The sequence below is a fragment of the Parasteatoda tepidariorum genome, chromosome 7 (assembly GCF_982258835.1).
Source record: "Parasteatoda tepidariorum strain Cologne lab strain chromosome 7, Ptep-v5.0, whole genome shotgun sequence".
Lineage (NCBI taxonomy): Eukaryota > Metazoa > Arthropoda > Arachnida > Araneae > Theridiidae > Parasteatoda > Parasteatoda tepidariorum.
The window spans coordinates 97,510,759-97,527,421 of NC_141761.1; the positions used below are offsets into that span (position 1 = coordinate 97,510,759).

The 16,663-nt window shown below is 28.9% G+C and overlaps 1 protein-coding gene across 1 annotated transcript in view; it reads left to right on the forward strand.

Moving 5' to 3' along the window:
* Window positions 1-16,106, forward strand: part of LOC107456330 (cartilage oligomeric matrix protein) — a 106,357-nt gene extending 90,251 nt beyond the window's left edge. The window contains exons 23-25 of the mRNA XM_087168317.1: window positions 801-898; window positions 13,499-13,638; window positions 15,746-16,106. Of these exons, the coding sequence (XP_087024443.1) occupies window positions 801-898; window positions 13,499-13,638; window positions 15,746-15,933 (426 nt within the window). The 3' untranslated portion in view covers window positions 15,934-16,106. The remainder of the gene's footprint in view (window positions 1-800; window positions 899-13,498; window positions 13,639-15,745) is intronic.
* The last annotated feature ends 557 nt before the right edge of the window (window positions 16,107-16,663 follow it).

Below are 16,663 nucleotides of genomic sequence, written 5' to 3' on the forward strand. Positions count from 1 at the left end.
GCAACCGATATACTGAATTATTCTCTATGCTTAAATTACTAAAGTTGATGTAGCTTTTTTCCGAAAATACCAAATAAATTTTCACAAGTTTTTATTTATTTTCCTCTTCTTACTCTGTAGCCTGATTTATTTGAGGGGCTCTTTGAAATTTATATTTATTTACTTTTAAAATTTAGTGCCGGAGAATTTTTTAATTGTTAAGTTTCGTAAATATCGTTGCTAAAAATTCTAGAAAAATCAGAGCAAAGAAAAGTTTTCGAAAATTTACGCAGTATTTTCTGTGAAAATAAGTTACCCATGGGCTGATGATAATTGTGATAATAATCGCCAGTGAGCAATCTGTATTTCTTCCTTTTTATAACGGATATAGCAAGAATATCATTTTTTGGCTTATTAATATGATAGAACATTCATCAAATGTTCTTACAGCTGTTAGAGTACCATTCAGAACATTCATCAAATATTCTTACTGCTGTTAGATTACCAATTAGAACATTTATTAAATGTTCTTACTGCTGTTACATTACTATTTAGAACATTCATCAAATGTTCTTACTGCTGTTAGACTACCATTTAGAACATTCATCAAATGTTCTTACTGCTGTTAGACTACCATTTAGAACATTCATCAAATGTTCTTACTGCTGTTAGACTACCATTCAGAGCATTCATCAAATGTTCTTACTGCTGTTAGACTACCATTTAGAACATTCATCAAATGTTCTTACTGCTGTTAGACTACCATTTAAATTGTAATCGTTTTTTTTTTTAACTATTTATTTTTCTTGATTCCATTTTAGGTTCGACTACTTTGGCGAGATCCAAAGAATGCAGGTTGGCGTGAAAAAGTGGCGTATAGATGGCTACTCCTCCACAGACCGAAAATTGGTCTCATAAGGTAACATTTTTATTGGAATACAGTACGAGTTTGATATCGTATCACAGTAAATTTAAGATCACACAAATTCAGGTATAATTCTTTAGTATCAATAACTTAAATACCCAAATTATACTGTGCTAGGAACTACATCTGGCTCAAAATAATGAGCGTAAGAAACGGTTGAAAATTTTACTAGGGAGTGGATGAGTTTTCTTCACAACAAAGATGGATGGAAATACTTCCTCTTATTTCTCTTTAATACTTCTGTTTTCTTTTTTGCCAAAATGTCCGGAACTCATAGTGGTCTGCGTGTAGATACATAGATGGCAGCACTTTTTTAGAAATTTTACTCATTGTTTTTTTGCTTTATTTTTCAAAAGGGTCCAGCACTTGATTTATTTCTAAAGTTTTTTTTTTAATGATATAGCAATTTATATTTTATTTTGATTTGGTTATTCTAACTGTAACTTTATCTTTATTTTTCTAATACGTGAGTGTTTCATTATTAGTTCTTACTCTGTGTACTTTTAAATTGTGTTCGTCTGTCATTAATTTGTCTTTGCATTCACATTTAAATTTTTCTGATTGCTTTTTCTTATTTGTTTATTCATTATGGGGCCTAGGGGCATTGTCAGTTTTTGGTATTACCACTGACGACAGAAAGGCTTCTGTGTGTTGGCAGACAGTGTGTCCCCTGATGCAGTGCTATCTAGCTAACACACATATCTTTAAAAAAAATCATTTATTTTCTGCTGGAATAGTATTTCTGATTTCTAAATTTAAACAAAATAAATTTGGTTTTAGCTGCTTTAAGCACTTTTCCATTTTGATTTATTATTTTAAATGTTATTTACTTATTTTGTCTTTTTCTGAATTTGTTTAAATCAGTTTCATTCTTTGATTAGATGGTCTGCGTGATTTAATAGCTGCCGGATAGTTTTTAATTATTTCAAAAATTCAATTCATAGGAAGCTTTGACAATACCGCAAATATTTGAAATTGAAAGGCACTAACTTCTGCTCGGGCAAAGTTGTTTTTTTTTTAAATATTTCTTCCTATATTAAATATTATTATGAGTCATTGTTCCCGCTGCTTTGGGTGTTCATCGTAACAGGCACATTTCGTTTATCTGCGCAAAAACTATTAAAATTTGGAAACTTGAAATTATGAAGATGTGTAGAAAATTGGGCAAGGCGTGCAATGGGGGAAAAACTAACTTTTTGTGAATAATTTGAGAATTATTGGTTGTCAAACTATAGTAAAAAAAATACCGTATGGGTCGCTTTGCCCATCTTGGGAATGCAACTATAGAGTGGAAAAATTTCGTGCTGAAAGGGCCATTTTTATTTATGAGCTGAACACGCTTTTTTTTTTGAATTCGAATTTGTTTGACAGTTATTTCAATTACTTTCTTTGTGAATTGGATAATCTTCAATGGATAATTATCGAATACGGTATTATTGTTAATGTGCTAGGGGTATATTTATTGTTTTTCAAAAATGATTATTCAAGCGTGTTCATTATCGGATAATTGTTATTCTATAATTATTTAATAATGAACACTCTTTTTTTCCCGAATTCTAATTTGTTCGACAGTTACTGCAGTTTTAATTATATTCTTTGTGAATTGGATAATCTTCAATGCATAGTCATCGATCACGCTATTATTGTTCAGGTGATAGGGGTATGTTTATTGTTATTCAAAAATGATTATTCAAGCGTGTTCATGGTTGTATAATTGTTACTCAATAATTATTTAATAATGAACACGCTTTTTTCCCCGAATTCCAATTTGTTCGACAGTTACTGCAGTTTTAATTGCATTCTTTGTGAATTGGATAATCTTCAATGCATAGTCATCGATCACGCTATTATTGTTCAGGTGATAGGGGTATGTTTATTGTTATTCAAAAATGATTATTCAAGCGTGTTCATGGTTGTATAATTGTTACTCAATAATTATTTAATAATGAACACGCTTTTTTCCCTGAATTCCAATTTGTTCGACAGTTACTGCAGTTTTAATTGCATTCTTTGTGAATTGGATAATCTTCAATGCATAGTCATCGATCACGCTATTATTGTTCAGGTGATACGGGTATGTTTATTGTTATTCAAAAATGATTATTCAAGCGTGTTCATGGTTGGATAATTGTTACTCAATAATTATTTAATAATGAACTCGTTTTTTTTCCCGAATTCCAATTTGTTCAACAGTTACTGCTATTTTAATTACTTTCTCTGTGAATTGGATAATCTTCAATGGATAATTATCGAATACGATATTATAGTTAATGTTCTAGGGGTATATTTAATATTTATTGTTATTCAATAATAATTATGGACAAGAAAAATAATATAAATTGCAAAAATAATATATTTTATTTTACCTGGAAAAGATGGCGATGCACAGTTAAAAATAAAAATCTATAATGACGATACATCTATAAATAAAAATCTATACGACTGACTATAATGACGACTGCTATATTTATATTTTAACATCATCTAGCGCTAGCGTTGACAATTAAATAACTTCTTTAAATTTGCCAATTTTAATGAGTAATTTTTGTTTAGCATTAGTATTAAATTAAGCTATTTTTGTTTAGCATTAGTATTAAATTAATTTCAATTTTATTTGATAACATAATTATTTTTATACGATAGAAACTGAATTACAAAATAAATATTTACGTATTAATTATATTATTAGTTATAACTTCCTCAAACTTAGTCATAGTTAGCAAAGCATAGTTTGCTTTAGACTTTTTAATGTCTCTAATTTAAATTAAAATTATCTAACTTTCAAAATAGAAGCTAAAACAAGAAAACTGGATAACTAAGTTTAGAATAGTGTCTCTCTGCATTATTCCAAACACATTTCTCCTTTCTCTCAAAAATGTTCTCGCCTATCAATTAAAATACAATTTGCATATTATAAACTATTACCGAAAAGTATAATTAGTTTTCTTCGTAGAATATTTTATTCTCGATTTTATTTCCTTTTAAAAATAAATACTTGCAGTATTTTTATCTTCATTTTCATAATAAGCTTTATTTCGGAGAAATGATATTTTTTTTGCAAAACTTTCCGAACAATAAAGCTTTTATTTGAAACAGGAATTTAAATTTACATATAATTAATATAAATAAACATATGTAAAGTTTATAAAATATAATTATTAAAATTTTGTTGATTGGTCCTTTTTTTTGTCTTGCATCCTTAGAATTAAAAAAAATTTTTTTTTGCCCTTCAGGAAAATGAATTCGCCCCGAATTAATCAAAAATAAAAATAATCGCCCTGAATTCAATTCATTTGTTTCGTACAAAAGAAATAATCATCGCCTGAAACGGTAGTTTTCGTAAATACTGAGAAAACTTAATGAAATTTAATTTTTTTTTTTTTTTAATTCAATTGAATCATTACTTTTTTTCTTCGTTTTGTGGATTAAACCCAAGATCGAACTTATTTTAATCAAGATATAAATGAGTGGAGGAAAATAAAAAGGAGAAGGGAAACTTTTTCCTCGGGGGTTGATACTTTCCAGAAATTGTGTCTAGCAGAGGTATTGATTGACTGCTAAATAGCCAAGTAAGGAATTGCTATGTACGTATCGAATTAAATTTATTCCAAATCAAGTAAATATTTCATCAAAAAATTTTCTTACACCTTTATTCTATCAATTCCTAAACTTTATGTTATTCTATAAATATATTACCAGCAGCGTTTTTAGAATAAAAGATGAAGTCGAATTTACATTCAGGGTGTTCCTTAAAGACCACTCTTAATACACAGTTTTCGAATCCTTGTCAAAGATGAAGTCAGACTTACAGGGTGTACCATAAAGACCACTTTTAATATACATTTTTAGAACCCATGTCAAAGAGAAAATAGAACTTACACCCTGAGTGTAGGGCAACCTGTCATACATATTTTTAGATTCCTTCTCAAAGATTTAATCGAACCTACATACAAAATATACATTTTTGGAATTTTTATCAAAGTTGAAATTTAAGGGGCATAAGTTGGGCATGTACCAATTATGCTAAAACTGACTCTTTTCAATGTACCTTTTTTCAGCATTTAGAAAAGATATTGTTATCTTTAAAAAAAGATATAATTTTTTTTCACAGTATATTTACACATGCTTGGTTGCACCATAATAACTGTTAGTACATATCCTTGGCAGAATTTTTTTAAAAAAAATATGAACTGTGAAATTTAATTTTCTTGAAAGTTTCATCAAAAATCTTTCATAACTCAAAAAGTATTCCTGTGAACGCTAAAACATTATCACAGCATACAACTGATCGAATTTCAAATATCCCAAAAAATTTCAAAACCAGTAGTTCCTTAGAAAAACTACATCGAAAAGGTCATTTTTCGCATTATTGATATATGCCCTTCCGACTCCCCGTAACTTACATTCAGGGTGCTCCGTAAAGGCCAATCTTAATATACATTTTCAGAATTCTTGTCAAAGATGAAGTCGAACTCACATACAGGGTGTACCATAAAGACCTCTCTTAATATAAAATTTAAGAATCTTTGTCAAAGACAAAATCGATCTTACTAACAGAGTGTACCGCAAAGACCACCCTTAATATGCATTTTTAAGATTCCTTGTCAAAGATGAAGTCGAACTTGCATACAGGGTGTACCATATATATATTTATAGATTCTATTTCTAAAATGATAAGAAAAAAAGTTATCACATTAGGGGTTGTAAAGAAATGCTAATATAAAGTTAAAAGAAACAAAAAGTTACATAAATCTGAATCACGGTACAGGAGAGAGCATGTAATAAACAACGTAACAAATTTGATTGTGATAGGAAACTGAGAGGAGTTAAAAGACGACTGCTAGAGACACCTGCAAGTTTCAATCTTCTATTAAACCTGTTTTAATGCTTAGTTCATCCCCATTCCGCTACTGCAATTTGTCAGAGTTCGAATAGTTCACGTCCCCAATGTCTATCGTTTTTGGTTTTCACACTTGATAAAAAAATTTAAAAAGGCATATTAAGGGAATATCCTGTTTACAAAGGTGCTTAACAAAAGTTGTTTATTAGGGGAGACAAATAGATATTTAAGCTAGTAAAATACAAAAAAACAGTCGAAATACGGTTAATCACTATTGAGTAAGGCATGTTTAATAACATCAAAGACAGTAAAATTGCTGTTATAAATTTAAAATTGTTTATGATAATCGGCTTTCAACTACTGTTTCTCCGAGAAATTCAAAAGTTTTCCATGTTTTTTACTATGGCTTTCCTCCATTCATAGGATTTAGATGGAGCTTTGTTTCACCTCTTGAGTTTCCTTGATAAATATTTGAATTTAGCTTGATTTCAGGCACTGATTCTAAAAATATGCAGTTAAAAGCGGTGATTACAAAACATCTTTTATGTAATTTGATTAAGAATCTAAGTGACAGAAAGCACTAAATGATATCTTGTAAACTTTCTAAATTTTATGTTTTGATGCGAAAAAATTTTTGTAAATAACTTTTGAATACGTTGCTACATATTTCACGAGCAGATGTTCCTAAATCCATCAAAATATCCCTTAATTTTAACCACTTCAACTTCAATTGAAATAATAGAAACAGTTTTGGTTACAAAAATCTTTCCCAAAAATAACATTTTGGCAAAAATGAATCAAAATTTCGGGTAAAAATTAATTATATTCAATTGTTTTATAGTCACTGAGCAAGAATTTATATATCAAAATTCAAGAAAGAACCCCAAAAAAATTTTAAAGCAAATTGAACATTGACTAAATACACCAAAATGGTTTGAATCAATGGGAAAGAGTCAAACTTGTAATTTTAGGGGGGCACAAATCAACATCGCGCAAATAGCGCATGCGAGGTAAACACCACCACCGACGCGCAATACAGCACATATGCCCCAAAGCGAGATGAATATTTCAGTTAAAAAAATCAGATGGAAATATTATTTTTTTCTTTGAGTCAAGTGGATCTCTTATTTAGTAATTCCATGTTGATAAGCAACACAGATAGATAATTAAAGCGTGCAATAAAGTAATTAAAACAATGACGGAAAACAATGACGTAAACAATGCCGGAAAAAAAGAGTAAAAGGAAATCCATGTAAACTTTTTACTTATTTTTTTTAACACTTAATGTTAAAAAAAAAATCTAATCATAGCTTGTAATGAGTGTTAGGTTAAAAAAAAAGGAGAGTTTTAAGATAAATAAAACATTATGAGAAATTCTGAGTCTAAATAAGTTATTTACAAATTAAAATAATTAAAAAAATATTTTAAAAACATGTAGTCCGAGAAAAAAAAATAAAACAAAAGTTAAGGAAAAAACTTAAGACCTAGAGGATTAAAAAACCATCTTTCTTACAGGCGGTGTTGCTATTTTTAACTTTCATTAAAAAGATTGTAAGTAGTTAATCTTATTTTTTCTTGAAAATGGGGAAAAATAAATTCCTTTCACTAATATCTCAAAGAATATTCTTTTTAATCAATTTCGATGTTAGTTTTTATATATCTTACGTGTATGAAGACAATTTTTTTTAAAGTATAAACATTTGAAACTACAGTTTAAACAACCTCTAAGTATTTTTATTAAAAATTAAATAATATATATATATATATATATATATATATATATATATATATATTCTTTTTTTGTCCAATGTTTGGTGTTTTTTTATTTGAAAACTTATCTGATTAAAATGATAGTTAAATAACGCTTTTTTCATGAAAAAAAAATTATTTTAACATTACTTGGGTTCAGTTATTTGAAAGAAATACTTATTTCTATGTTTCATCAGGCTCCTAACTCAATAAAAGTTTTATTTTTCCATGCAAATCAAACCAAATGTACTTAAGTAAGCCTTCTTATTAATAATTTTTTTAACATTTTAAAATGCAAAAATTGGTTATTAAAACAAATCAAGTTACATATTTTGGCGAGTTTTTTAGCCTATACTTTCAATGGAAAAGTTATGTGTGACAGAGCTTCATATGATTATCCGACATGCCTTTTTAAAATTTAAAAATGTAAAATTTTTTTATTAAATTAAAAAGGACAAGGATTCACATTTTAAAATATAAATTAGGTTAATTAATCAAATTAATTGACATTTTTTAATTGGTTTTTTAGCCTACTTTCAGTGTGGATGATGTTTGTGACACAACTTAATACTTTTATAGAACATTAACTCTTTCAATAGAAATGTTATTTGTGACAAAACTTCATATGTCTTGCCGACGTGCCAGTTTTAAAAATTAAAAATGTAAATTTTTGCATAAAATTAAAAATTTAAAAAGGCAAGGATTCACATTTTAAATTATAAATCAGGTTAATTAGTCAAATTAGGTTAATTAGTCAAATTAGGTTAATTAATCAGATTAATTGAAATTTTTTTGTTGGTTTTTTAGCCTACTTTCAGTGTGGATGCTATTTGTGACCAAACTTATAACTTTTTGATGTCATGACTGTGGTATTGATACTGATTACCATAGAAGCAAAGAGCTAAAAAAAGCAAAACTTAAATGCATACAAAAGAATAAGATCTCTGGTAAACTTAATATATAGCATCTTTTTCAGAGAATCACAGACATGACTAGGACTGGGTTATAAATCGATGTATCGAGACACATCGATTTAACGCATATATCGGCAAGACGATACAGCGACTTTCATTCAAGGCGATGCATCAGAAATCTGATTTAGGCCGTCGAGTAAAGACAATGAGTGCAAAACGATGTAGCGATATAAGACACGCAAGGATATAAGAAAACGATATAGCGATATAAGACTCTTCTCTTACGTTCCGATGTCGACTCGCGCTGTGGAAGACGATGTTCGTTTCGTAATGTTGAAATGGCCTTGATTGGTGAGCTGTAGAATCAGAATCAGAGTTTTGAGAACACATCGTTATATCGCATGTTCCTTTTCGCACCTCTTAGCTTTTTTTTTCATTGTCGCGACTTTTCTTGTAGATGATTTTTAGTTGGACTAACTTCATGATCGCCGATGTTACCTTGTTCTGAAGGCAATATATTATTGAAAAGAATATATAAAGAAGAGTTTCTTCATTAATTAGATAAGTTTTTTTTAAAAAAAACTTCTTTTTATTTTTAAATGTGAAAATTATCGGCAATCTAATTTAGGCGCCCATAAAGAATTGAATTTGTTAGGTTATTTTTTTACTTTCTTTTAATTTATTAAAAACTTTTTGGATGAAACTTCTACTAATTTAATGAGTTTTTGTTACTGATTTTAAATTTATAAATCTTGTTGTTTTTATTTTTAGAAATAAAGTTTAAACAAAATTTATTATTGTCATTTGAATTTGGACATAAGTCAATCAACTTTGTTTATACAAAAAAATTTGAAAGGTTTGCGTATTTTATTCATTTTTTTAAAATCATTTAGCACTTTGTTTTATTAGAGAGTATAATAATTTTTTAAAGAATATTCTTTGCATATTATTTGTTAATCAGCTAAATATATTATCGAACTTCACATTTTTTTTATTTTTAAGAAATTAAATCTTACTTTGTTTTTTGTTCATAATTCAGTCATTATTTAATTTAATATAATTATTTATCTGAAATGGTAAGGTCCTGCAGTGGACTGATCGTTAAGACACGGTTCCCTGCAGATCACCAAATTCAAGCATCACTGACTGCGGTCAGTGTGCGGGTGAGTGACCACTTGGATCAGTCTGCGTAGGGACCGAGGGTGTGCGGTATTGGTCCTCGTTAAACTGTTCTACCGTAAAGTGCTCGACTTCGCGTGCAGGTCGTCGAGCTACCGAAGCGGGGGTACCATCCCATCTGCAGAGGATCAAAATTGTGATGGCATGTCTTCGAATCATCCTCAGGGATGTTTCCCAGACCGTCGCCAATAGTCCATTGTGCAGCTGTAGTGTGACGTAAATGAACTATAATAGAACTATAATAACTGAAATGATAATAATAAAAAATAGTGTTTTAAAAGCGTTTTTTTTTCTAAAATTTATTTAGCACTTTGTTTTAAACATACAAATAATTTTTAACGTTTCATTTAGAAATTTAACATCACGATCGAACTTAATAATTATGTAATTATTTATGCATAATAGTACAAGAAAATATTAATTTGTAAAAAACGCTTTGAAAAAAGTTTTTAACACTTTGTTTTACGCGTATTATGAATTTTTAAACAAACATTTCAATAAATATTTTAAGTAAGATTTGAACATTGTAGTCAATTTATTTAATATCTTTCTTTAGCAAAACATATATATCTTCAAATTTATAAATTGATTTAAATCAATCTGAGTATGAAGTTTTGATAGAAATCTGACTTTCTGTGCCTTACAAGTAAATGAAATTCAAAAATACTATATCGCGATACATCGCTATATCGCGATGCAAAACTGACGATGCATCACGATATATAATTTCTAATATCGTCCAGTCCTAGACATGATATAAAAAAAAGTCTAAAAAGCTGAAAATAATATAATAATAATGATATATAACATAATGATATATAACATAATAATATATAATATGAAAATAATAAATATTTATCGATCATAAGCAACACACTGCCAATAAATAAACATGGGTATGCAGTATTCACCGGGTTTTAACCATTTTCTCCATGGCTTTTACTAGTAAAAAACCTATTTTTTACCATACTCTGGTGAAAACTACTCTTTTCTGAGTGAAACTGCCTTGTATGAATATCAGAAATTTATCCTCCCCTACCATATGAACCTTACCCGCCATCTTGAATTTATTCTGGAAGAAGAAGCCAATTATTAATGGTCAAATTATTCCTCCTAAGAATTTTTTCCATGCTAAATAGAATGAGATAAAAATTAAGTCTATAGTATAAATAGTTTAAAATGGTTTTATGTATTTAAAGATTTAATATTAATTATAATTATTATAATTATAATTATTATTAATATTGAATTATACTTATTTACACAAAAAAACATTTCAATTTGAAAGTAAAAAAAGAATTACACAGGAAACATTTATCTAGATAAAAACTTTTAGCAATCCCTCTTTTTGGCCCCTTAATAAATTCAATATAGTGGCTACAGCTCACATCTGAGGCTAACACAAACTTAAACTTTTAACTCAATTTTAAGTTTTCCCCTGATTATTTCCGAACGAGAACTGGCCTAACCCTAATTATTCCGAACAATAATTAGATGTCGGGAGATTTGACTAATAAAAACGCCCTGACAGTAGTTGTTTAAAGTTATATCTAAATTAACTTCCATTGTAAAGTAATATCTGTTTTTCGAACTCGTTCCTAAAGCCCTTCATTGAATTTGAATAAATTATTGTCAGTTTATAAGGCTTTTGAAACGACAATGCTTTAATTAAACGAACTTCTGCTCATTTCTAAACAGTTTTATTACTGGTAACTGCAACTGTGGTATCAATTTTAAATAATTATTTCGAACGACGATGCAGCTGGGTTTATGTAAATTAAGTCCTATGAGAATCCTTACTAATGACATATTGAATGGAATAACTGATTTTAATGATGAAGAAAATTGTTAATAAATTGAATTTTAAGTCATTTAAAACCGGAAGGAATATCTACGATATTTTTGTGTTACATTATATTTCGGTGACTTGGTTAGAATGTTATTTGTTTTAGTCATTCCCTGTATAATGAGGATATTATGATAAGAGATAATGGAGATATTATGTTTGATTTGAAAATTATTTCTAATTGAATTAAACATGACTTTTGATTTCTTCTTATTTTCTTCTGATGGGTGTATTGTAATTGGGTTTCATTATAAAATTACCTCAATTTATTTTTAGATATTTTACGAGAGATAAAGAGATTTGCGATCAACAAACAAATTAAATAGATTTAAAATTTGGAACTTTCAAGAAATTATACCCCTAATTTCAACTTCAAAAAATTTAAAAAAAATACGAATCTACAGTATAAAACCAAAATAATCAAACTGATATCATTAGCTCCATGAAATCCCATTGGGGATATTTTTTTGAGAAAAAATGCACTTTAAAAAAATTGCAATTAACTAATAATTTGGACTATTACGCCTACTAAGACTTTTGAGCTTCCTGATACTAAATTTTTTTAAAAATAATGCAGTGAATAAATTTTTTTTATTGCACTAGCCTTAGGTCATGCAATAAAACTTTTTTTATTAATATTGGAATTCACTAATGATATATAAAAAAAAGGCAGAGTTTCCAAACTTCATGCAAATAATCTCGATTAAAAATTACTTGAATGAAGTTTGACTTATTCTTTTAGTTAAAAATTTTAATTTTTAATTTAATAATATAGTTATTTAACCTCGAGACGTAGCGTCTACTACATTGAACAATATTCGGTTCAGTTTTATTACTTAAAAAATTATATTTTAAACATTTTTATGTTTTAGAAATTGTCTACTTGGAAATATAATTCGATTAACCCCGATTGATCGAATTTCTTAATTACGAAAACAATATTAAAAATAGGTTTGAAATTCGATTTGAGTAACCTTTTGTACAGTTTTTGGCAGATAAATATCTTAATACTTGAGTCTTGTAAATATTGTTTCATGAACAAAATGTCGAGAACTGCACTATCAAAATATTATTTAAAATAAGCGTAAAAAATTGAAATAACCGCTTGGACAATTTTATGGCACATAAATAGCTTAATATTTGAGTAGCAGATTTTGTTTCATGAACAAAATGTTGAGAACTGCTCTATAAAAATATCCTTAACGATGCACACAAAATACAAAATTTAAGCAACCTTTTTGGACAGTTTTATGGCACATAAATAGCCTAATATTTGAGTCTAGTAGATGTTATTGCTTCATGAACAAAATGTTGAAAACTGCTCTATGAAATTATCCTAAACTGTACAAAAAAAATGCTAAAATATCATGTTTTTTGTAATTTTATGTATTTAAGTTTTCATTAACTGAATTTTTAAAAAAAGAAATATTATCTCATTTGTGAGTTTACTTTCTTATATAAACTACATATTTATTAGTGAAAATCTTTTTTCTGTTATTAATTTCAAACTAGAATCTCAGATGGTTATAAAATGGCCTAACGAATGAGTGAACCAGAAAGTTCGTTTTTTTTTCCTTCGAGAATTTGCAAAGACCATTTTGGATAGTTGTCACTGAATTTCGTTTATACATCACTCAATTTCCTCTCTCAAGACTCTGCGTAGTTTTCGCGTGTAACATTCCATTTTTATTGATGCTGATTTGCCCGTTATCGTATTCTTTTGCTACACAAACGAATATCAAATTAAAATCTTATGTGAGAATTTCGGTCCATCTTGTACTATCATATTAGATTTAGCATAATTTTTCTATAAGATTCAGTGTAATTTTTCTTCGTGAATCTGATGTTATTTCGATTCTATTCATTCACTTGAGAGCATAAGTCATGTTGTTACTACTAATATAATAATTCATTAGTACTCTGTTCCGTGATCCTTTAAAAGTTTCTCATGGATGTTACTTCCTAAAGTATCAAGATTTGAACTAAAGTATGTTTATTTTACAATACATTTTGTACTCAAATGCTTTCAATTTTCTGCAACTAAATTATGGAAATTACAATTTTAGGCTGCGCATATTCGAAGGAGAAAATATGGTGGCAGATTCAGGAAACATTTTTGACAGCAAGCTGAAGGGCGGAAGACTTGGCGTATTCTGCTTTTCACAAGAGGCCATTATCTGGTCTGATTTAGTATATAGATGCAACGGTAAGTCAACAGTTTATATATCACTTTTAACTTGATCGCCAAAAAGGCGATGATGTTGGCATGGAATAAACGGACCGTTAAATACATAACACGCGCCAAACTCCATTTCGGCATTTCTTCAAGCAGTCGCTTCGCCAAATTTGCATTTTATTAGTTCCTTACAGAATAATCGATTGAGAGTTAATCAGCTGGTCAAATATTTAACTTTTAAAAGATGTCGGGAAATAGGGAGCACTTTAAGAGCTGTGAACAAAATGCTGAATTTTCACTGTTTCGTAGGATAGCGTAAGAAATTAATCGATGGCGTAATACTTCATGTGGAATTTTCTCCCGCATCAATGATTTAGGTTTAACTAGATGAAATTAAGCAATTAATCTATTTCGACTGGCATATTTGTAACTATTTAAATATTTTTAATGAAATGGATATCTAACAGTGAATACTAACATTAATTTTAAAATACAGGTTCGAAAATTGTAAAAATTAGGGCATCTCACCATCATGAAGTTCAAAAAAAAAAATGCAGGTTTAGACCCCCCGTTAATGCATCGTCTTATAATCCTTGTTAAGAGTAAAGTCAAATAAATACACAAAGAGCTCACAAATTAGTAACGAAAAAAAATCACTAATAAGGAAGGCGGAACGAAAGATATTAAAACGAGTTAGGTAGTTTGATGAAACTTGGAGGCGTTTCTAATTTTCGCCTCTCAATACTTCGAACCTCGAGATCAATTAGGTCTTGAATTTTTGGTCCCACTTTCCTTAATTGTGATTCGTTAGCTTTCGTTAGCTCTTTCCTTTTCTTTTTTAAAATATTAATTTATGACCTTTAATTTAAGTTTTTTATAAATACGTTTCCAGTTCTTGTGGTTGCGTTTTTTTAATTTATTTTGATTTACTAAAATTCAAGTCAAAATAACGAGAAAAAAAAATACATTCGATATATTTTAAGCACTCAAAAATAGGCACCCACTTTCAAAACTTGCCTGACAATGAATGAGAAGAAACAAAAGTGATTTGAAATGAAAAACGTAAAGTGGTCAAAGAAAAATCGAAAAATAAAAATGGGAAATAAAACTAGAAGAACCACAGTAACCGAGAGAGACAAAAAATGAAAACTGATTTCACTTTTATTTCCTCTCATTCACGTCTGGCAAGGTTTAAAAATGGACGCCGGTTTTTGAATCCTTGAAACATGTCGATTGATATTTTCAATTTCTATATTTTTAAAACGAATGAAGTTTTAAATCGAGTAATATCTTACAGCTTCAGTTTCATGGGATTATTAATTTCATTACGTAATCCCCTACGCAAGTAAAATTTACTGGACATAGCTTTAAAGCAAATAAATATATTCAGATATTTTGTTGATAGATTATAATTTTTACAAATGAGGTATTTTTATATCAAATCATTCCTTAGTATTTTTTCCTGATAGGTCCTTTATGAATTTCCGGAATTATCACGTGATAACACATTGCAAGTAATTCTCTTATTGCATGCACGGAAATTAATGTTTTTTTCTCACTAAAACAACTCTTGAAAATGTGGCTGAACATTATATTACCCAAAGTACTTTAATTATAAAAAAATACTTTACCATTAATCCCGGATTACTGTATTTCAGCATGTAATCAGCTTTTCCTATCATTTTTCGTGTCATTTTTTCCTATACTTCTTAAGGTTTGTAAATGATTTAACGTTCTTTTTCATCGCTCATTGTATTTCATAATAAAATTTTTTGCAAAAAGAAAAAAAAAGAAGAAATTTTATGAATTATTTTGTGAGAGAATTTAAAAAAATGCTGCCCAATATTTCAAAACAGTTTTTACCATTAAAAATCAATAAACCTGACTTTCACAAAAACTAAACTCATCAAAAAGAGATAAACTGTTATCTAAACACTCAGTAGTTTTGTTTTGTATAAAAAAAACATTTCGACGAAACCTAACCCAAGGCACTTTAGCGCCTCTTTTGGCCTTGCACAACCTAAATGCAGCCGAAGACATTAAGATAGGAAGTTGGGACGAAAAGGAGCCATAACTCATTCTTACTTGCTATATATTCCTGCTATATACATTTTTTCCCCCTTCTTCTCCCTTACAGAGGCTGTACCTTCTGCTATTTATCAAGAACTTCCTCGGCAACTACAGAGTATGACGGAAATCGACACTACCCGCTCCAACGAGATAATCCAGGTAGGCAGGAGGAGGGTGGGTGATTTCCCTCAAGGTACACCCCCGCAAATGCTTGCAGATCAACCACCCCCAAGCAATCGGACGGGCAAATCTTAATGGTGGGAGAGGCACGATAAATAAACTGGAATTTGTGTGTACATTAGGGTTGAAAAAAAATGCTGTGGTTTGCTTATATGTTTGTTTGGATGCATTTGTGTATGTGGCTTTTATTTGCATTTCATTGGTTTCCATAAATTATTTCGAATAAATACTTCATTTTGAATGGTTAATCGTTGTTTTGTTTTTTTGCGTCTGTTTTAAGATTTAATTTTGATTGCTCGTTAAGTCTTTAGGGACAATTTAAATTTTACGTAAGCCTGTTTTTACTACTTGTGAACACTCCCTTGTCAGAAAAAATTTGTGAATTGCTTCCGTACTCCCCCCATGCTTACGTAAAAAAGTACCCTTTAGTTTTTTGCTCAACTTTTTCCGTAGGAATTTTAAGATTAAGTTCAAATAAAAAATGTCAATTTGTCCCGTTTTAATTAATTTAATTTAATTTTGTATCTCCTTGAACTTTTTTCTAATTTTTACTTACACTAAATTTAATTTTTATTTTAAATTTTTAAAATTATCATTTTTTAAAACATTTTGGCTTTTTTTTAAAAAAAAATTAAAAGGGGATTTTAGAAACTTATGTAAGCATCGCTCTTAACTTTCCTATCTTTTTTCATCAAAAAAGAAAGAAAGAAAGCATCCGATTTTTTTTCTCTCTTCCTTTAAATGCTTACGTAATATCTAAATGAACGCTTACCGTTCTTTGTAATATCTGAAAGCATTAAAACAA